At 39.3% G+C, this 23,433-nt stretch overlaps 1 protein-coding gene and 1 pseudogene across 2 annotated transcripts; one reads left to right on the top strand and one right to left on the bottom strand.

The window, feature by feature from the left end:
- Nucleotides 1-7,357: 7,357 nt before the first annotated feature.
- Nucleotides 7,358-21,479, bottom strand: C1H2orf49 (chromosome 1 C2orf49 homolog). Of its 2 annotated transcripts, XM_073351181.2 has the most exons (6): nt 21,312-21,479; nt 19,763-19,929; nt 17,963-18,044; nt 17,401-17,465; nt 15,157-15,526; nt 7,358-8,978 (listed from the first exon to the last, which is right to left on the bottom strand). In XM_073351181.2, the coding sequence occupies exons 1-6, from the start codon at nt 21,444-21,446 to the stop codon at nt 8,922-8,924; spliced, it is 876 nt and encodes a 291-aa protein (XP_073207282.2). In that variant the 5' UTR covers nt 21,447-21,479; the 3' UTR covers nt 7,358-8,921. The 2 variants fall into 2 exon arrangements, with proteins under 2 accessions (XP_073207282.2, XP_073207289.2); XM_073351188.2 differs by lacking the exons at nt 17,401-17,465; nt 17,963-18,044.
- LOC140914129 (small ribosomal subunit protein mS37 pseudogene) lies at nt 13,286-13,650 on the top strand (annotated as a pseudogene).
- Nucleotides 21,480-23,433: the final 1,954 nt, after the last annotated feature.

The raw sequence follows: 23,433 nt of genomic DNA on the forward strand, positions 1-23,433 counted from the left end.
CATTTGTTCTTGTGTCAACACTGGTGCTTAACTTTAATATCTCCTCCCTCTCCCTGGTATTTATCCCTCTGATATGATTGTTCTTTATAAATACATCTCTCCTCAGCCTTCTTTTGGTTAAGTTAAACAAGCCAAGCTCTTTGAGTCTCCTCTCATAAGGTTACTTTTCCATTCCTCTGATCATCCTAGTAGCCCGGCCCTACCCCGGTCCAGTTTTAATTCATCTTTCTAAAACATGGGGGACCAGAATTGCAGACAGTAGGAGCCTCGTTAACACTGAAAAATATAATTTGTTCTTTCCTCTCCCCATGTTTTTTTTTTAAAATATAGTTCTCACAGGTGACAGCAGTTGTCTGCTGCAACCTCACTCAGAGCTGGATACAGTGTAATAGTTACCTGGTTTGTTTTACACATTACTTTTTAAGTACATCCTAATTTAAACTTTTTTCTTTTTTTTTTTTTATGTAACAATGTACCATTGCTGACCCTGTTTCCATTATTTTTTGCCTTCAGCTCCTTAGAGCCCTGTACAGATACATAATTTGTATCTGCATACAATCCGTGATCCGCAAACATGGTCCACAGCTATAAAGCGGATTTGCAGGGCTCTACAGATCCTTCTGTTATTAACGGTACGGTTTAATGGACTGAAATTAGAGCTGAGAAATGGGGACTTTTCTGAGTCTGTGCATGCAGCACTCGGTAATTCAATTCATAGCTCCATTTCCCCACCTGTAACACTGAGATAATATTTACCTCCCTCAAGTTTATACAAGGCTTTTATAAAATGGGAGAGCTGTCTCTAAGCTATTTTTATCATCTACCTATCATTTTTCTATACCATATTTGTGAATTTGATTATTCCTCAGAGATGAACCTCTTTATGTCTTTGTATTCAATCTTATTTCAATCTCAGCCAGTTTCTCCAATTTATCAACTTGTATTTTATTCAATCATACCTTCCAAAGTCTTCATGTTACCTACAAATATTTCAGTTCAGTTGCTGTGCTTGCTCAGTACAAGACAACTTCTGAACAGGTCACTCACTATGCTACAAGTGGTATAAATTTGTAATAAACATTACTGGTGGAGAAAAACTAAATTAACATCTCCAAATGTATTCATGAATGGACTTTAACTGTTGACTGGTATATGAATTTTTTGGGGTGGTTTAGCCTCACCAGTGAAGGCAAGACTTTAATCCAGCCATATGCTGTTTTTTTAATTTACATAATTCTTTCTAGGTCTAAGCTCAAAATTTAGCAAACAATTTAAGAGCTTAAGAGAACACACCAGAGATTTATTTGTACAGAAGTCACAAAGTAATTTCCCTTCCAGGACAAATGTTAATTTTAACTTTGCATAGCTACTGTTGCAACATGTGTATTCATGTCCAACACCTTTTGGTCTGGCACCATTTCTAGTTTAGATTTCCAGCAGAGAAAATTGTGGGTGACAGAATGTGCTGGCAGTGGAATATTATAATGGAAAACAATCCATTGAAGGAGACTCCTGGCACAAACTTCAAGAATAATGGCCATGTCAGACAGCGAATACCCTCTTTATGCACTTTCCAGATGGAAAAAGAAAAGGAGTATTTGTGGCACCTTAGAGAGTACTCCTTTTCTTTTTGCGAATACAGACTAACACAGCTGTTACTCTGAAACCTGCTTCCAGATGGAAGTAATTTGTATTCAGTCAGTTAATTATACCTAACGTCCTTTCAGAATATAAGAATTTCCCTGTCATAGTTACCGATGCAAATCAGCTTTCAGAATAAAGAGAGAAAAGGCAACTCTGGAAATCTTTGTACCCAACATGGGTTACTTATTACCTGCAATGAAGTGCCTTTAAAAAATAAAATTAGTAGAGTAGTGCGGTTTTGCAAACAGAACTGTGAACTAATTGTATATGTGAGAGTTACCTGCACAATCACATTATTTAATGAAGAAAAAAAGCCATCCAGTCCCAAACAATTTTGGTTTTACAATATCAGATAAGTGAACCCTATCATTTTTATCACTGACTTTCTACATGAGCAAAAATGCACTTAGCACTCATACAATACTACCCACCTAGGTCCTTATACTGCATCTATCACCATGGTATCTGATCATGGTACTGATTGCATTCAAGATGGCTCTCCAAGCAGCACACCAGAAAAGTGATATTCTAGGCACTATAAATAAATTATTCCAAAATATGGTAGCAGTTGTCCTTGAACTGTGTGCCTGGATGTATGGAAACCTTAAGCACAGATGATATACTTTTTTCTACATACTTTCAGAATAGATCACTTGGTTTCTGTATCCATGTTTGCATCCCAGACAGCTGTTGACAAGATTGTTCCCATATACGACAGGGTACTTACTATCTGCTAGTCTAAACCTTCCAAATGTTTCCATGTTGTTGGTCACCAGAAAAGTTCATTTTTATTTTAAGGAGCAATGTCAAATTCTTGGTTATATTAGTAATAAAGATTCAAAAATAATCCATGTTTCAAGGTATACACTGAAAACCGCAATGAGCAGGTTGTAGCCAGGCCAAATTAATCTCTTCACTGCTGGTCCACAGAAGTTCTATGGGATTCCTAAAATATCAAGACAGTTTCAAAGGGTACTTGGGTAGAGGCCAAATTCCACTAATTTTGGCATGAAACAGACTTCCAAACTTTTCATCCACAGAGATATAAAGTCAGATTCAACTACCCTGTTTGTCATGTTTATTGTTTAAATCCATCAATTTTAGATTAGTATGCTGGTTGACCCAACACTGCGAAGCAGTGTATTTAGAATTTAATTTATTGTCTGCTGAAGCATACAGCTGTCCTTAGGAGTAAAGGTAAGTGCTCTTTTCTAGTATCCTAGGTCTGTTTCACCTTTACATCATTCGCTGCAAGGTCAGAAAATTAAATTTTGAGAAACTGTACAATAGACTGAAAAGTTTTGACAGCCCAATTTCATGCTCCAACAGAGTTCATGTGATGTCACCAGCAGTGTAAGCTGGTGCACTACAAAGACAGAGAAAAATACACTTGTAAATTGTATGTTGGAAACCTCTCTCACCATTCAGCTGTTACTTTGAAACCAATGGATTTTTTTTGAAGTACTAATGTAGTCCATTTTTTTGTTGCACATGCCATTTGTTATGCTCTCCAACTATCTTGGCATCATGTGACCCTCAAATGAACTGTAATTATGTTCTTCTACCTTCTACACAAAATTCCTTCATTTAAAACAAACGGAGAAATAACAATATTCAAAAACTAATATGGAAGCAGAAAATAAATTGTAATTTTCTTACAAGATACTGTTATTTTAGGTTTAATTCTAGTTAAAAGTTCAATCACAGTGAATAAGAGAAATCCCTCATACTTCTGGAAAAAAAGCATTGTCAAAACCACACAAAGGCATTCTTCCTCAGGATATTCCAAGATGGAAGCCTCCTGTAGCTTTTCTTTCCTGAGTGCGCCTCCTGCAGGAAGCTGTAACCTGATCAATTTGCTGAGCTTCCGACTGCAGGAATTAGCCCTCTAAGTAAAGGCTCTGGAATGTCCTGCATGCAGCAGAACCAGAGTGGAAATGGTCAGGGCAAAGAGAGGCTACATAGAGATTACCATAAATCTTGCATACTGCAGAGCACAGCTCCCTAGCAATCTCTTCAAGACCATCTACCAGGTGGGTTTGGGGTGGGAAGAGACAGGCCAAAATTTCAAATTAACTTTTTAAAAAAACAATATATTCATCATCATTGTGTACTAGTAACCTTAGAAATGTCAGTACAACTCTGGAAACAGTGTTTGTTAAAAAATAGCCAGGAGGACATAAAACACAATTTTATATGTAATATCCTGTCAATGTTTTTCTAATTTCATGCTAAGGTGGCAATGTATCTGGGATCAAACAATAGTTTTAAACAGGTCACACTTGGGACCTGAACTTCTTCACAGTGTTAAGGAAAAAAAAAAGTGAGGACCCGAACCATCAACAAGTACACTAGGTATCTGTGTTGTGCACAATATAGAATAACCCAGAAGTCACTGTCACACTTACCTGACTAACCATACCTTTGATCCCTCCTAGTCACTTTGAGTGGATCCCCTTCTCTCAGGTCTTAAGCCATCATCTGTCTGTGGGTGGAATCATATGATTCTCTCACTCTCAGACCAGGCGTTGGGCTGTAGTTACTGGTGCTAACTGCACTTAGCTCAGCAGGTGTGACAGAAGCTCAGTTCCCTGCATACCTGTTTCCTCCAGGAGTAATAGCAGTGGCAACCAGCGACCAAACAGCTTTCTTAAATCAAAGCATTGTTTATATAGAACAGCATTTCAGAGAAAAAACATCTTGAAAAACAATAAACCAGCTTATATGCATATATCTGCCTTTCCCTAAGACTTACTGTTTCCTGGATCTGGGGAAAGACACAAAATCTTTCGGACCCTTCTGCAGAATCTCTTTCTGTGTCAACCTGCCCTTCCGCAAACTGACTCCCCCAGAAAGGGTTTTTTGACTGTTAGGTGTTCTTTTGATCTCTGGCTTCCCACCCTGGCAAAACAAGGCTTGCATTTTGGCTGAAGACAATGTTTTCTCCCACCAGCTTGTAACTGCCCCTCAAGGTTGGTTTGGAGGTTGCTTGCCGGGAGCCCCTGTGTTGCTTCCATGCTTGCTTTCCCCCACAGCCCCCTATTAAGCTCGAGCAATACATTCATACAAGAAAGTCTTATAACCCCAACATACATTAACTTCATCTCACTGACTGGCTCTCACATTTTTCATATAGGTATTACCTCTCAGTATTTAGATTACATGGACATGGAATTACTGTCTCACTTCCAACACCACAAGTGATTTTATTAGAATTATTGTTGCAGTTATTAAACTTTGCAAATTAGGTGTGCATCAGAAGCTACTGGTTCAAAAAGCAATCAACATCTGAAAGAAAAATTCAGAAGGTGAACCAAAATACAGCAGTGGAACTCATTTCTACAGCAGAGAGCTGGACCAGCCATAACCTGATCAAATGAAAACCTGGAATTCATGTCTAAATCTCCCCTGCTCTGTACAGAAGGGAAGAGAGCAGTGATTTCTGCAGCCCCCTTTGAGAGTTAGGATATATAGGTTTAAAAGAGGGCAAACCCTAAAGAACCCATTTTAAAAAGAGTGATGGATGAAGCCTCTGTGAACAGCCACGGACAGGAACTGCCTTAGCAATATAGTTTCAAGAAAGCAGAGGGGAACGTTGATGTCCCAAAGCAAGTACGGAGGGACTACCCTAGCCTTCTATGAATCCCAATGACTTATCCCTCAAGGAGCCAAAACTGAAGCCAAGACAGAATGGAAAATTTTTCAAGGGGAATCTTGAAGAATTTTCCTTCCCTGAACTCCCTTCTCCAGGTTTTATTGTCAGCAGTGAAAAAGCTAGAACTGGCCTAGAGTTTTTCCATTATCTTGTATGGTTAAAAACAAAAAACCCCTGATGTTCTTTGATTTGATTTGCTTTTTAAATGGGTAGCATGCAGACATGTGGCCATTTATTTTGTGGGGAAAATATCAGAAAGTTCATCCAAGTAAAATTAAACATTTAAAAATGCTGTTCAGATTATTTAAACATACAGTGATCTATACTTACTTCTAGATACACAACTGGGGGGGGGGGGAATGGATGGAAGGGAGTCAACTTAAAATCTAGCATCATCCAAGGTACACAAGCCAGTTCTTCCCTGGAGCATAGTTAAGGAGGCCAAACCAGACATAATGGTCCCCTCTGGCCTTAACAAAAAAACAATCTTTAAGTAAATATGACCTCTTATCACAGAACCATAGACACACAAGGAATGTATACTTGAACAAATAGCTCTTTAGAAGAAATATACCAATGACAGACATATATAGAGCTGGGTATTTGGTCAGATATTTGTTGATCACTTTCATTCTTTAAGCTATTTTAAATATTGCAGTGGTTTGTAAGAGATCCATATACCTGATAATAAAGTTGTTAAAAATTTTTAACATGACATGAATATGAAAAAAGGTTATAATTTAACGGTCTTGCCAATTTACTTCTTTTTATGTAATATGTTTGAAAATGTATGTATCTACCTTTCAAATAATTTCCTAAACTGCATAATCTTTCTTTCAAGAACAAACAATTTATATTCAAGGAGCTCTAATTAGGGAATAGCTAGAAAGTGTGCCTTACATGGACAAAGTCACTGCTATCATAATCTGTTTATAAAAGGTGTCACACAGGTATTGTATGCAAACTGGTAAGATGCTGGTCATTAATATTATTGCATGATGCACGGATGGGTGGTGTATAAAGAACTATAGTAGGTGTTGGAAATATATTTTTAAAATGTGTTTTGCAAGCAATGCATAAGCTCAGCCTGTCCTAGACAAATGAATATTGTTTTACCTGCTTGACTATGTTGTGTCTCCAATGTAAACGGAGCAAGGTCAGGCCAAAAACAATGGAAGTACATCTACATATAAGATAAATAAAAAGAAAAGGAGGACTTGTGGCACCTTAGAGACTAACCAATTTATTTGAGCATGAGCTTTCGTGAGCTACAGCTCACTTCATCGGATGCATACCGTGGAAACTGATGTCTCTGCGAACTGGCTATAGGTGGGAAATCTGCTTAGACAAAGACTAACTTTCTGAAGTTGTTTCAGTCACTAGAAAGCGTGTTTTGTTTGTAACCTATCTTTCATATCTCTAACTCTTGCTTGAAATCATTCAAACATACACTCTTTGTTAATAAACTTATTGTTTTGTTACAAAACTCTCAGTGCTGTTATACCGAAGTGTAAGTCTTCAGCTATTTTAAGACTAATGTGTGCTCTGTCTTTTTGGAAGCAGCAAACTTAACTTCTGTGAGTGTCTATTGAGAGGGACTGAACACTGCAGAAGGACATCTCCAGGGAACTTGGGTTCAATGATGGTTACCCTCAATGCAAGGTTTGGACTGGCAGAGTCCTGAAGCATTTGTTGGAAAGGCAGGTGTGTCAAGCTTGTCAAGCTGGTGTGCCAGGGAGCTGAAACATAGCTCAGCAGCAGCAGCAAAGTTCACTCTTCCTAAGGCAGAGTGGTAACATGGTGGCTCACAATTCCGGTTGTCCCGAGTAAGATGTCACAATAATTATTGTGACAAGTGTTCTAAAATTAAGTTAGGTTTATGGGATGATTTAGTAAAAAAGGTGTAACGTTTACCAAAATTACAACCGCAATATTGCAAACACTTATGCACATAACTTTAAGTAGTCGTCTCAGTGACTTCGAGTACACTTCCACATCACTATTTCAATTCAACAGGTTTAATTTCATTACAAAATAGATCTACACTACTGAAAAAGATTACTTTTAATTCAGTTTATTTAAATAAGATAAAACTACTTAAAAGACCACTCTTTACATACAAAATGTACATTAACATGTGAAACTTTTCTGTACTGAAGTATAAAACCTGCACACAGGTTTTAGTGTTTAGTAAAAGGAAACAAGCACACAATATTTAAAAAAAACACACCATTCTTACTATTTTACAGCATTCAGAAGTGCCTTTGATTCCACAATAATGAATGGGAAACTCCTGTCTCAGCCATATCCGATGTAGACTACTGTTCATATTTTCAATACATATATATTTAAAAAAATTCTAAGTAAGCTTTCAGATCACTGCTGACAGCATTTTCAAATGGCTCATAAAGCCAGAACAAGGATTTCTTCATGTTTAAATTCAGTGGTGAAAGGCTTTCATATGGGAGGAACAAAGATTTCAAATTAGTTTTTGTATATAGAAGCTTTACTGTTTACCACATACACTCAAAGTACGTGAAGGATCAGGCCCACTTAACCACCAAAATCAATAGTTTTGCCATTGATTCTAATGGACATAGGACCAAATCCAGTGTATTACACCACACAAGTAATAATCTAAATGGAATCCACTGGGATTCAAAGAAAAACTGAAGATCTCATTTTAATAACTGTCACAGGTATGAAAGAGGCAAGACATTGTTAAGAGTATACTATCCTAACTCACTGCAGTGATTGTTACCTCTTTATGTGTTGATGAGAGGAGAGTGTTGGCCCGCATTCTAGGATTTCCCACTTATTTTAACAAGCATTATAATAACGGGGATAACAAAAGAAATGTGTTGCACACATGCATACAGAAGTTTGTATATAAAAGCATGGCACTAATCCATTCATTTTTTTCCCTCAGATTCATGCTGAATATAGATTCTAATAATGTGCTTCCATGTGCATTTTTTCATCTCAAATGACTATAGAAGCTTCAATTTGAAGCAAGGATGTTACGTAGTTCATCTGTTATTACCAACTTAACCTGTATTTTAAAATGTAATACAAATACAATTCTGTAGTTTTGTTCTATATAACAAAAATAATTTTTTCTCTAGAATAAAAGCTGTCAATCCGATGATTTTATACTATATTGTTTAAGTAACTATCTTCTGGAACCCAAAAAGGGTTTGGATGCACAATCTTTCATACACCTGGAACCTCAACAATTGTGTTGGGTATTTAGCCAGGACATGATCTACTAAACTGAATTTAGCTGTATAGTATAAAATATGAACATTTTTAAACCCACAAAGGTGTTTTGTAGAGACACGTAGGAAATGAACTACAGTATAATTGAAAATTCAAAAGCAGGTTTTTTTAGTATCTTGTAATACCACCACCTTTGGAAGGGAAAGTGAAACCACTCTCAATGCAAGAAGGTAGACACTTTTAAGGTGATTGGTGAGACTGATTCCAGCTTTGTATTAGGGAGCTTTCAAACTTAAGAAAACTCCACAACAATGTGAATCCCTGTATAGTTTAAAGAGAAATGTACTTCAACTGTTCTGAACTACAGGAATGATATATTTACATTTCCAGGACCCCCACTAGTTCATGGCCATGTTACATGCTGGATTTTCTTCTTTGCTTCTGTAGGTTTTAGGTCATTCTGGAATAGAAGAAAGTATACAACTAATATTAGATGTGCTGCACTAGACAGTATTTAGTAGTTATTGTACAATATCCAGAGAGGGATAGCTGAGAACATTATAGTAACTTTCTGATGCCATCTTCTGGAGGAAATTAAAATGTCAGGCTTACCCAGAAAGTAAAAAGGAAGAACTATAAAGGCTGATAAATTTAACCTCTTGCAAACTCATCCATTTTTTGTGGTGGTGAGCACGTTTACCAAAAGTATCCCTCTTACTTGGAAAACATAAGTAATTTAGAAATACATCCATATAAGAACTTTAAACTAAAGTCTGATCCATTAAGAATGTTTTAAAGCAAATATAGGAATATCTACTCTTAAAATTAAATATAATTAAATCTAATTTTTAAAAATTAAAGAATCTTAAAAATGCTGCTCTGTTCTAAAGACAATTAAAAGACTACTTGCGTAAAACTGCTGAAAAATTACAACTACAGAAAAACAGGTATTTCTTTACACTACCACGTATAAATGAGGAACCCATTGCTTAAGCCTCTGTGCACTTGCAAATTTAAAAATAAAAAATTCATAAGAATTGGCAGCAAACAGACAACCTCCAAATCAATCTCCAACAGTCATCAAAAATAAGAAGGAACTATGAAACAGTCTTCAGTTGGTTAGACAGGCAAACACCTGAATAAACAGATGGACTTTGCACCATACCCTGAAAGTCAAACTAGCTCTGGCAGACCAAACAGGGGAGCAGGATCCAGACTCGAGTTCAAAACAGACGCTGACACCAAACTGAGAATGCAAATCTGGATGTTGTGAGCAGCAATTCAGCTGATCTCAGCCACTGGGAAGTTGCAGAGATGGTCTTTAAGGTAATCAGGGGACAGACCAGACTTTACAAATTAACACCAACACCATGAGTGGTTCTTAAACAAACAGCAGCATGCCTGAAATGGAAAGCACCAATATGCAAGAAGTCTGTTGGGTTTCATACTAGTGGAACCATCTGCCACTTTAGCAAAACAGTTTTTTAACATTGGCCCTTGGTGAGACTTAGTTTAATGCTGCACAGTAACATTCCCAACAGCAGCGTCTCTCGTATGTTGAAGATTCTTTACTACCTTATGTACACAGTTTTCTTTAATTATGGAAAAAAGTCTGCTCATGACCAACAACCTGTGCACCAAATTTCAGCAAAACAGGAAGTCACTTATTCTGACAGAAGATACACCCCTCTTAAAATCAATTAAAATATCTTCCATTTATATACCATCCTTCAAATATGCACACACGAATCACTTCCCATACAACCAAACTCTACAAAAGAGTTTAGGACAGGAAGTAAACAGTATTACCAAATTAAAATTGCATGAGGAATTTGGGCTGTACTGACAGAATTTTAAATAAGTGTCTGGAACATGGTAATTCAAGGACCAAGAAACACTAACTCCTATTTTATACTTTTCTTCTAGGAACTCTGAAGCCATTGGTTAATTAATAGTTAAGTTAAATTAAACCATTGGCTCATTCATTACAGCCTAGTTCAGCAAGATACTTAAACATAAACGTAACTTTAAGCATGAGTATTCACACTGACACCTCATGCTTAAATTAAAGCGCATGCTTAAATATCTTGCTAAACTGGGGCCTAAATTATTTATGTTAACAGACTACAAAACAATCTAAACTGCAGTAAAGATTTTGATTTCAAGAATATCAGTGGTAATCAACTCTGAACATGAATTTATTTAAATTAGGGCTGCCAAGTGATTAAAAAAATTAATTGCAATTGCACTGTTAAACGATAACAGACCCACCACTTATTTAAATATTTTTGGATGTTTTCTACATTTTCAAATATATTGATTTCAATTACAACACAGAACACAGTGTACAATGCTCACTTCATATTTTTGATTACAAATATTTGTGCTATAAAAACAAAATAAATATTTTGCAATTCACTTCATACAAGTACTGTAATACAATCTCTTTATCATGAAAGTTAATTCTACATTTGTAAGTTTATGTACAAAAAACTGCATTCAAAAATAAAACAATGTAAAATTTTAGAGCCTACAAGTCCACTCAGTCCTACTTGTTCAGTCACTCAGATAAACAAGTTTGTTTACATTTGCAGGAGATAATGCTGCCCACTTCTTGTTTACAATGTCACCTGAAAGTGAGAACATGTGTTCACATGGCACTCTTGTAGCCAGCGTTGCAAGATATTTACGTGCCAGATGCACTAAAGATTCATATGTCCCTTCATGCTTCAACCACTGTTCTAGAGGATATGCATGCATGCTAATAAGGGGTTCTGCTTGACAACGATTTAAAGCAGTGCAGGCCGACGCATGCTCACTTTCATCATCTGAGTCAGATGCCACCAGCAGAAGGTTGATTTTCTTTTTTGGTGGTTTGGATCCTGTAGTTTTCACATCAGAGTGTTACTCTTAAGACTTCTGAAAGCATGCTCCACACCTCGTCCCTCTCATATTTTGGAAAGCACTTCAGATTCTGAAACCTTCATTCTAGTACCGTAGCTATCTTTAGAAATCTCGCATTGGTACCTTCTTTGTTTTCTGTCAAATCTGCAGAGAAAGTGCTCTTAAAACGAACAACATGTGTTGGTCATCATCCGAGACTGCTATAACATGAAATATATAGCAGAATGCTGGTAAATCTGAGCAGGAGACATACTATTCTCCCTAAAGGAGTTCAGTCACAAACTTAATTAATGCATTATTTTTTTTAACAAGCATCATCAGCATAGAAGCATGAAGGGGCGTTCGAATGTTTAGCAATATCTGGCACGTAAATACCTTGCAATGAGGCTACAAAAGTGCCATGTGAATGCCTGTTCTCACTTTCAGGTGACATAGTAAATAAGAAGCTGGCAGCATTATCTCCCTTAAATGTAAACAAACTTGTTTGTCTTAGAGATTGGCTGAACAAGAAGTCCGATTGAGTAGACTTCTAGGTGCTGAAGTTTTGCATTGTTTTGTTTTTGAGTGCAGTTATGTAACCAAAAAAAATTCTACATTTGTAAGTTGCACTTTCATGATAAAGAGATTGCATTACGGTATTGTACGAGGTGAACTAAAAAATACTATTTCTTTTATCATTTCTACAGTGCAAATATTTGTAACAAAAGTATTATAAAGTAAGCACGATACACTTTGTATTCTGTGTTGTAATTGAAATCAATATATTTTAAAATCTAGAAAAACATCTGAAAAAACTTAATACATTTAATTGGTATTCTATTGTTTAACAGTGCAATTAAAACTGTGATTAATTTTGAGTTAATCGCTTGAGTTAACAGCAATTAATGGACAGCTCTATTAAATATTTAATAGGTGAACAAAACCTGTAGACGTACCATACAGCACCTTTGTGCTGTGAACCAAACAAATTCGAAAACCTATTTAAGTTTTGACTAAAAGATCTCTAAAGAACACTGTAGTAGTTTAGCGATGTTTTTCAGCTTCGTGCTGGGTCAGTATTGATCTAGTGCTTCAGCATGGCTTTGAAGTGCTGCTGGAAGAGCTGCCTTTGAGATTAAACATACAAATGAGTACCTGACTCATCCAGACCCTCAATAGTGTGTGTCTTGATTCCTGCAACATCCTTTTCACTAGCCTTGAGTGGCCTTTTCTCTTGCCCCACTCACAGCCAAAAATGCTCAAAATGCTGCTGTGAAGATCACTTCCTCAGCTTGTCACTTGAAATCTCTCTTTGTATTGCTCCACTGGGTCCTACTTAACCAGTGCATCAAACATGAAAGTGAAGACATAGTTCAAGGCCCTTCAAACCCTGTTCCCCAACCTACCATCTCTCATATGCTATCGCAATGCTAACTCCTGCCTTTGCTCCGCCAATGACACCAGCCTTCACTGCTCCCTCGTTAAGTTTTCAAGCACCTTCATGCTTTCTCCCATGTTGCTCCTCATGCATGAGGAGCTCCCCAACAACATCCATAAAGCCACCCCATTGTACTCCTTCAAATCCCTTCTTCTTTGCTGTGGTGCTGTTACCCCGGAATTGAGGGGTATGTTACACCAGAATTTGATCACACTAATTGCAGCCATAGTGTGTGCATTCAGCCACCATGAATTAATAAAATAGAACACCACATAGTTAAGGGTTAATTTGGACAAGGAGGGCTTTTGAGGCAAGGTCAAATACTAGCTACAGGCTTGCACTTTCTGCTAATCAGAATAGGAGGAGGGGAAAAAAGATTCAACGAACTGGGAACGGGGGTCACGTGGGACTAGGTGTCTGTCACTTTACGGCCCGTTGCGAGGACCATGGCAGCACCTGTGTACCCGGCCTGGCTCGGGCGCTTGGCCACCAGGCAGCAGAGGTGGGCCCCACCATGTGCCCCACCCGCCCCCTGATGCTGGCCAACCAGGTGGCGAACCACCGCCTGCACCTGGGAGAGGTAACGTGTACCACAGAGATGCCATTACCGAAGGCTTGCTGGAAGCAGAATGAGTTCAGCCATGCAGTTTGTGCCAAGGAGATCCAGACATTCTATGACTGTATGGCAAAGACAGATGCGGAGCACAAGGAAAGACTTAAACAGGAGTCCCTGGGCCAGATGGGAAACTTATCTCCAAAGACAGTAAACAAACTACTGAGAAGGTTCCCTAATAGCACAGATGATTTTTAAAGGAAGACTTGCTTTCCCAAGTAACTGGAGACCAGTAGCTGAAGCTGGTATCATCTTTGGAGAAGAAGTTAAAATAGTGATCAGTGAGCATTTGGGGCTGATGGTGGCTGCTAGCATTCCTCAAAGGTTCTTGACTTGAACATTTCTTTGGGGGTGGGGCCACTTTCTCCATTAGCTGAGATTGTTCTATGGGGTCACAGGGTCTTGTGATAACAGGGTGGATGTTTGCTAAGTGTTACTCAATCAGCCATAATGTGGTCTTGAGTCTTGCTTCATTGTGAAATAAAGCCTTCTAAGGAATGAAATAAAACAAATAAAAACAAAGAAAATAAGTGGATGGAGACTTTGAGCTTTGGTGCCTTTGCTGTAGAAGCTTATTATGGCTAAGACTGCTAGGAATGTTTTGTTGATAACTAGTTGACTGAAATTAGAAGTAGTAATGACCCATTGGGGGTTGCTATGAGATATGGTTCTGTAAAAATTTAGTGATAAAAAAAGACTAGATAATAGACCGTACTTTGGAGCTGAAGCTATCATGAGAGACGTTTTCCTGATACCATACTCCCCGGCAGGGAAGCAAGCGGTCATTGCTGACCTGCTGCTAATTACTCAATACCATCTCAGATTCTAGGTAATTATTTTGGATGTCCTAAACTTATTGCTCGTGTGTGCACACTTAAATCTAATAAATAGTAGTTTTAGATAAGAGCACGCTTCCTTGTATCAATATTTCATCAGATGGAAGCATTGTGTTCCCACTGATTTATTCCTAAAACCACCTGGAGTGAAAGAGTTAATCCACAGCTTTGGATTCTGAAAACCTTGGGTAACAATGCCTAGAAAAGCAACTTGATAATGGCTAGACAGCTGATAGAGCTATCATACTGACCAGTATTATCTCATCGCTGCCTTGTGCTCATTCATCTAATCACCTGTTGTCTCATGTCTTGTACTTAGACTGTAAGATCTTTGGGACAAGGATCATTTTTTTGTTTTCTTTGAAAGGTACCCAGACAATGGGATCCTGGCCCATGACTGGTACTCCTAGGTGATTTTGCAATGCTAGTTATTAATATGAGTGATGAGTGCTAAAGAATTACTATTTTACTGGCAGGGCAGTCTAATGGATAAGATATAGGACAGGGAATCAAGAGACCAGCATTCGAATCCCAGCTCTTATGCGACTTTAGGCAAGTCACTTCATCTCTCTGTGCCCCTGTTTACCTTCCCATCTTTTGTCTGTTTGGTCTCTTTACACTAGACTACTAAACTTTTCAGGGGAATGACTGTCTCTTCCTATGGTGTTTGCACAATACCAACCATACTGTATGTACTACAGTAATGTGTATACCAAATTATATAAAATGACTTTCAAATAAAGCTAAAATATAACAGTTATAATGTTATAAAGGATTCTCAATAAAGGGATCTGAGGACCTACCTGCTCCTTCATATGCTCAAGGAAAAGATTTGCAAAAAGCTAGACAGTGGTGTGAACATACATACCGCTGATTCAGATTCTTCTTTTGGAGCTGCTCTCTTTAATTTCACAACAGCAGCTCCTGCTACTGGGGTCAAAGGTGGCAACTTCAGATTAGCCAATATACTATTAGTCACTGGAACACTGTTCTGTTTATCCTTATTCTTCCCAGTTTCCAGTTTAGCCTCCTGTGATAAATTGGAGGCTGAAATGTATGTTGAGGCGTTTGAAGGAACAGATAATCTCCTAAAAGTATCAGCAGTGATTCCAGCTGGAGGAGGTTTTAGACTATCAGTAGCTCCGTTTTCTGTCTTTTTCACTTTTATACTTGTACTTGTTGAACTGCCATCAAATACAATTAGTGGCCGTTTCCGTAAGCCTTCCACAGTTGTAACACTGAAAATACAAGTTTTAAAGTTCTCAGAAATACAAACTAGATCATCAAGAGTTCAGTTAATAACTCAGGATATATGCAATGTAAACAGACAATTCAAAAAATTAATCTAGCCCAACCTGGCAATATTTGTCAGTCATTTTCCTTAAACTGTTTTACTCGCTCCAATTTAAATTAAAGCAATTGCTTCAAAAATATCAAGCTACCCTATTTAAACTCATTCCAAACAATACGACTGTCAAATTTAGCAGAGCCTTAATATTGCCATTTACAGTTATTTTAGGATTTGACAGTATCAAAAGAGATACAAGTTATTCCAGATATAAGGCAAATATCTGAGGAGCTGTGAATTGCCCTCTTCGTCTAAGTTGAGATTCACCATCAATTTGAAATTTTATAAAAATCACTGTGAACATCTGCATTTATTCATGATTCTTACAGTGAAAAAGCCCAAATGGGGGCTAGACAGAGAATTAGTGAAAATATTTAGCACAAAAACCCAACCGCTATTTCTGAAATAAATTGTTCCTGAGCCAAAATAGCAGGCCTAATTTATTTTTTGTTAGAATTGCTCATGCTTTTGAATCTACATGCAATCAAGTCTGGCTAATTAAATATTTTATTTATAAACAGAGAAACACTGTCAAATTGTGTATATCCAAAAGATAATTCAAAAGGCAAACAAACAGCATACGTGGCAAAAAAGTTAACATATGATTTTAACATAACTGTCCTTTTACGCACACTGAGGTAAGGACTAAAAGCATTCTAATCCTCAGGGACATGGAAAAGACAATCACCAGGAAACCTGAAAATCTGTAAATTAATGAATAGATTCCAGCGTCAACCATTCCATTTACTGATTTTTCATTTGTGACAATACCTTATATTTGTGATACATTTCATAGAAGTTGTCCAAATAAAGTGTTACTTTATAACATAAGTATCACTGAGGTGGCTATACATGAGTGGTTTAGAGATACATGGTTATTTAAATGTAAATAAGAATGAATATACTTTACATACAATCATGTTTAATACCCACGTCATGACACCCATCTGATTCAATTACATCATCATTAGAATAGCCACTAAACATGGAGTTGCTGATAGCCTTTAAATACAAAAATAAATGAAATTCCAGAGATCTGCTGTGTGATGATAGCACTTACCAACGTTTCTTTAAAAATGAAAGGAACAACAGCTGAAGAGTGCATATGCATCCATGCTCACAGGACAACATTAACTGACCGTGCATCAAAGCTGGCCATTCGGATTTGCCCTTCATTATACTGCAATTGTGTTTAATGATTCCATTAATTTAACACTTAAATGAGCAAAATACGTAAAGAGCCTAATAAAAGCAACCTACCCACACAAATGAAGAGAGTTAATCTCTACCACTCACTCTGGATTTTTCCTTGCAACTTTTATTCCTGACAACAGCACCCTAATCTTGAATGCACTCCATAATAGTTATCTTCAAAGTCCACCCCCAATAAACCAGTATACAAAGCTATAGTATCTGTTTCAGTCTCTTTCCTTAACATGCTTAAAGATGTAGCAGATATTCCTTAGTTAAAGATTGCTCTTTAAGTAATTGTTGTGGATACTGACACTCAGGAGCTACATATATGTTTAGGTAGGATATTTGGAATTCATTATTGTGGGGATCACTCATATTGTATTTTTGAGGAGTAACAGCACCTTTGTTATCACAAATGACAGAGTGATATCTTATTTAGAAGATATTCCTAAAGAAGCCACTAAAGCAGGAAACAACTTCTGGGCAATCAGGTAACTCTCTGTTTCTGCAGAATTTCAGTTTCCACTCAAAAACAATTCAATGTGTAATCTTTAAAGTTGTGACGATTACCTGCTGAATGTGAACAAAATGCAAACTGATGTAGTGTTGTCTTCCTGAGCCTGCAGACAGATATCCTGAAACAACAGAGAGGTATCAACTGTCTAAGGCCCAACTCCGAGCCCCAGCACACAGTCTAAACAGTTGTGCTGTGCTCCGAGGAGTTCATCAAGGTCTGGTAGGGCGAGGCAAGAATCCTTTCCCTTCAAGCTCCACAGCAGGCAAGCTGCTCTTTAGCAGCAACTCAGCTTTATCACTGAAGCAGCTTCCATACTGTGTTACGGGGTATAGCTGGTAGATTTATCCCCCACACTCACAAAACCCTTCTTTACAGCAACACTCAGGCAGCCTCATGGAGTTGAACTCTACAGCACACAGAGGATGGTTATGAAGCTCTCCAAATACTGCTCCATCTCATGCAAAGTAGAACCATATTGGTTCTACTACAAGGTCATCAACAGAAATGGAGGAGGAGACGTTATACACTCCTAAAAGCGTGTGAACTACTTTGATTCATCTCACTAGGGTGTTACAATAACTGAAGTTTCTCTATGTTCATTTTAGTTTTACTTACCAAAACTGCTCTAAGTCTAGAACTTTCAAAAGCCTTCAGCAGCCTGTCTCCTACCCTCTCCACACTGTGTGCATCATGAATGCTAGCAGTAAAAAGATAACCCAATAAAACACTCGCCAGACAAAATTATTTAAGCGTTGAACATGAACAGAAGGTTAACTACTGAAAAGTCTTAAAGTTGCCTAATAGTGGCTAATCAATAGGAAGCACCTAAACAGTAATTGGACTTTCAACATACAATATATTAAACACCAATAAAATAACCTTAACAGTGCAACCCTTACCAAAAACAGAGTGGCTGTCTAAATGGGCCTATTTCTATTCTTTGGTCTTCATATATTACTTTTTATTATAAAATGTGTGTAACTCTAAACAAGTTTTATTTGTACCATCATAATTATTTCTAATGTGCGAACTCAAACTCCACTCACATGTGAGATCTATATATAGTGGTAAAATTGGGTACAGGAATTCTTAAGAAATGTAGGTTTCTTGGTGTGCTCATCTGCATGCCTGTACCAAAAACTCAAGTCCAGTTCAGCTGTTTCAAAACACTGTTGATGTATGAGATCAGTATTGCATGCTTATGTCTGCTCACTGGCTGAAGTACTGCAGAGTGCGTGAATACAGACAGTTTCTTTATGAGTTCATCTAGTTGTCTATCTGTTGCATTCACACAAAGCTGTCAGAAACTGAGGCCCTGAACCTTTAATGTGAAGCACAGGGAAGCCCTTTAAAAAAATCACAGGAATTTGGCATGGGTATAGAGATCTGCCCATGATCATCATATTACAGAATTAGGACCACAGTGTGGAACTGAAATATAAATAAAATAAAATTTTCAGACCACTTTATTTTCTGATCAAAGTTGAGTTTAAGGCCTTATATGAGAGAAGAGCTATTCAACTCAAAAAGTGGTCTTGAATTAAACACAACACACACTTTTGTTGCAGACTGGTGCCCAAAATCCTTCCTCAATTCCTAGCACACAAGCAAGCATAAATTACTATGGCCTGGTCTACTTTTTAAAAATTTGGTCAACACAGCTACATTAGTCAGGGGGTATGAAAAATCCACACCCCTGACTGATGTAACTATTCTGAACTAACCCCCAATGTAGACGAAGCTACATCAATGAAATAATACTTCTGTCAATGTAAATACCATTGCTCGGGGAAGTGGTATTCCTATGCTGATGGAAAAACCCCTTCCATCAAGGCTGCACCAACACTACAGGGTTATGCCAGCATAGCTACAGCAACGTACCTACATAAGTATAGTCTCTGTAAAGTAGACATAACCAGCTGAGTGTGAATGATATAGGGTAATTATATTATGAGTGGATATTGATTTGAGACATGTTAACTGTAACTAACAACTACAATTAGTAACAGTAATGTCAATAGTAACAATTACAAGTAATAATAGTAACAACTATTACTATTAGCCATGACAAGTGCTAAGCTTTTCATCTATCTATCTCCGTCTGTAAAATGAGAATAAGGATGCTTACTTCCTTTGCAAAGTGCTTTGAGATCTACTGATGAAAAGCACTGTATAAGAACTAGGTATTATTATTATCAGCATTTTATTGCTACAGTTGAACTTCTTCCCCTTTTGGGTCACCATTATGGTAATACATTCTGAAATCTCACACACAGCATCCCCTGCAAGTGCTAGCAACATGTACAGAAATCGCAATTTACAAGTTTTATGAATTGAGTAGAAAATAATTAGGTTGATCTTGTTTTCCAAAATGTGCCAACAGCAATCCAGGAGTTACAAGCACAATTGAATTACCTTTTACTCTCATTTTTTGTTTCATTTAGCTCCCTTTTCTTTTCCATCATTTTTCCCCATCTACTTTTGGGTAAGTCCCGCTGAGGCAATGGTATTGCATGTTGAACATAGAGATTAGTGAGGCCATCTTTGTCGATCTTTGCACTATTTTCAACTAGTATGTTCTTCTGTGGGAAAAGGAACATAGCCACTATTAACAGGAGAAACTTCCAAATGCAAATAACTTTAATGGCATTTCATTTTTTCAACAGTTAATTTAGCATAACTAACATTTTAAACAAGTAATGAAATACATGATTTATAGAACATTGCAGATCATCAATACATACATTGGTGAGACTCCATGCAGGTATAAGGAGGTACCTGCATGGACCCAACAGCAGGATCACAGCCTTTGTTAGGTCATCTGAAAAAACGGGTTTAAATAATTCTCAGCGCACATTCTAGTTCAATTAAACTCAATGCCAAACATTTTAAATTATGAGAATTTCTCTGAATTACAAAAGGGATCAAGCCAACCTTGTAATGCGTTTGCAACCTTATTTGCAGAGAAGCTACTACCTCTTCATAAAAAATCACACACAGGTGGTCTTTCAAGTCCCTAGATCTGGATTCTTGATTCCTCAGCTCCCAAAACACAAGCATCTATCATCTGAGTGGAAGGCAGATCTCCATTAGCTATCTATAGTCGAATGCTGATTTTCTAAGATACAACCAACCAAGACAATGAAACATACTCTCCCACACACATGGGCCTTGAACCTGTAAACCATTATGCCTATAATTCTATATGTGAGAGCACATTAAAATTCAGGATAACTACTCACATAGGTAACATTTAACAAGCTAAGGGTAACGGTACCCAATTCTAGTTCCACTTAAACTGATAGCAAATAAACCCCTATGACTTCAACTGGAGAAGGAGTTGAACTCAAACTGTCCACAACGATGTACACTAATATATTTACTTAAAGTTACTTTCGGATCAGGGTATTTTAATAATGTACGTTTAAAATAACCCAACAGTTTGACGAATTCCCTTCTAACTTCGTGCCAATGTTCTTTTACTTTCTGGCAAATCTGCCAGCTTTCAAGGGGAACAAGTTTTCCAAACCGAACCGACAATGCGTTGTTAAAATAAAGCTTTAAAATGGAAGCGGACTCTATCCTGGGGTGGAGGAGGCCAGCGCCTCTCCGGGGCCTGCCTGCGATGTGCAGAGGCCGTTACACGGGGAAGCATCGATCCGCGTGACACGGGCTCCCACCGTCACACGGGTACAACCAGAGGAGGGACTCGAGTTCGGGTCCCGACGCCCGGCGGGGCGCGCTGGGTTACAGCAGCGACCTCCCCGCCTCCAAGCCCGGCTCAGGCTGGCACGCGGCACGACCCGGGGGGGACGTGTTGCGGGGCCCGGGGTCGGAGGGCTCCCGGCGAGAGGCTCGCTGCCCAGGCGGGGCTCTCCTGGCCCAGGGATCCCCCCCCCCCGGCGGTGGCGGGCGCCCCGCGGACTCCCTGGGGCTTGGTGAGGGCCCCCCTCCCAGGCCGCACCTGCTCCAGGGTGAGCCGCAGGAACTCCTGCGACAACAGCTCCGGGTGCAGCAACAGGTCCGAGCTCAGCCGCCCGCTGCTGCTGCTGCTGCTGCTGCCGCCGCCGCCCTCCCTTGCCGCCCTCTGCGCCGCCATTTTCCCGCGGCGATTCCTTCCCGCGGCCGTTCCCACAATGCTGCGCGGTGGCGCGTGAGCAGGAAGTGACGCAATACGGACTGAGGGGAGGAACGTCAAACTCCGCCCAGGCCGGCGCCAAGAGCCGCGCGTGCGTGAGCGTTACACATTCCAATGAAGACGGCTTCGGCCGGGGGCGGGGCTGCGCGCTCAGCTCGCCGCGCTTGCTTCACGCGCGAAGCGGTCGCCTGCCCATCGATCGATCGATCGATCTCTCCTTCTCGTGCGCGCCGCTGGGGCGAAGCACGTGGGGCTTGGTAGAGCTGCGGTCCGCTCCGCTGAGCTTGACTTGAGTCCCCCACGAGGCGCATCGGAGCAGTGATTGCTCTGCTGCCTCCTTGTAGGGTTTGCTGGCGGGGGTCTTGCACTGTCTGTAGCTGTCCGCAGCCTTAATGCCTTGCAGCAACAGCACTCCTTCCCCGCAAGGGACAGGATCCTGCTGCCTGCTTTAATTGCTATCTAGTAAAGTATTTAAGGACATTCTTAATTTTAAGCAGAGAGTCACAGAAGGGACTTAGCGATCACATTCAGCCCCCTGAGCAGAGTCAGGACGAAGTAAATCCAAGTATCAGAGGAATCATAGAATAACAGAGTTGGAAGGGACCTCTGGAGGTCATCTAGTCCAACCCCCTGCTCAAAAGCAGGACCAATCCCCAACTAAATCATCCCAGCCAGGGCTTTGTCAAGGCAGGCCTTAAAAAACTTCTAAGGAAGGAGATTCCACCACCTCCGTAGGTAACGCATTCTAGTGTTTCACCACCCTCCTAGTGAAAAAGTTTTTCCTAATATCCAATCTAAACCTCCCCCACTGCAACTTGAGACCATTACTCCTTGTCCTGTCATCTGCTATCACTGAGAATAGTCTAGATCCATCCTCTTTGGATCCACCTTTCAAGTAGTTAAAAGCAGCTATCAAATCCCCCCTCATTCTTCTCTTCCGTAGACTAAACAATCCCAGTTCCCTCAGCCTCTCCTCATAACTCATGTGTTCCAGTCCCCTAATCATTTTTGTTGCCCTTCGCTGGACTCTCCAATTTTTTCACATCCTTCTTGTAGTGTGGGGCCCAAAACTGGACACAGTACTCCAGATGAGGCCTCACCACTGTCGAATAGAGGGGAACAATCAGTCCCTCGATCTGCTGGCAATGCCCCTGCTTATACACCCCAAAATGCCATTGGCCTTCTTGGCAACAAGGGCAAACTGTTGACTCATATCCAGCTTCTCGTCCACTGTCACCCCTAGGTCCTTCTCTGCAGAACTGCTGCCTAGCCATTCGGTCCCTAGCCTGTAGCGGTGCATTGGATTCTTCCATCCTAAGTGCAGGACTCTGCACTTGTCCTTGTTGAACCTCATCAGATTTCTTTTGGCCCAATCCTCCAATTTGTCTAGGTCCCTCTGTATCCTATCCCTACCCTCCAGCGTATCTACCACTCCTCCCAGTTTAGTGTCATCCAGAAACTTGCTGAGGGTGCAATCCACACCGTTAGTCTGTATCCACACAATGTCACCTGAAAGACTGAAGAAGTGGTTTTTTACCCACGAAAGCTTATGCCCAAATAAATCTGTTAGTCTTTAAGGTGCCATTGGACTCCTCTAAGTAACTCTAGACCATTGTTGACAGGTGTTTGTACAATCTGGTCTTAAAAATCGTCCAATGAAGGGGATTCCACAACCTCCTTTCGAAGCCTATTCTGGTGCTCAACTATCATTACAGTTTTAAAAAAATTCCTAATATCTAACTGTAACCGCAGTGCCTGGATGGGCCATATTGAGAATGCTACTCTTAGGGCAGACTGTGAGGAATAGGGCAGACAATCCCCAAAAGTGGTGATTTATTTTATAATGACTAGATTCACCAAGCCAGTAAGGAAACAGCTTCTCTAATACCACACTGATTAGTAAGAAGCCAATTATAGTCCCCTTCAAGAATTCCAGCCCATGACTCCC

Source organism: Lepidochelys kempii, chromosome 1 (assembly GCF_965140285.1).
Source record: "Lepidochelys kempii isolate rLepKem1 chromosome 1, rLepKem1.hap1, whole genome shotgun sequence".
Classification (NCBI taxonomy): Eukaryota; Metazoa; Chordata; order Testudines; family Cheloniidae; genus Lepidochelys; species Lepidochelys kempii.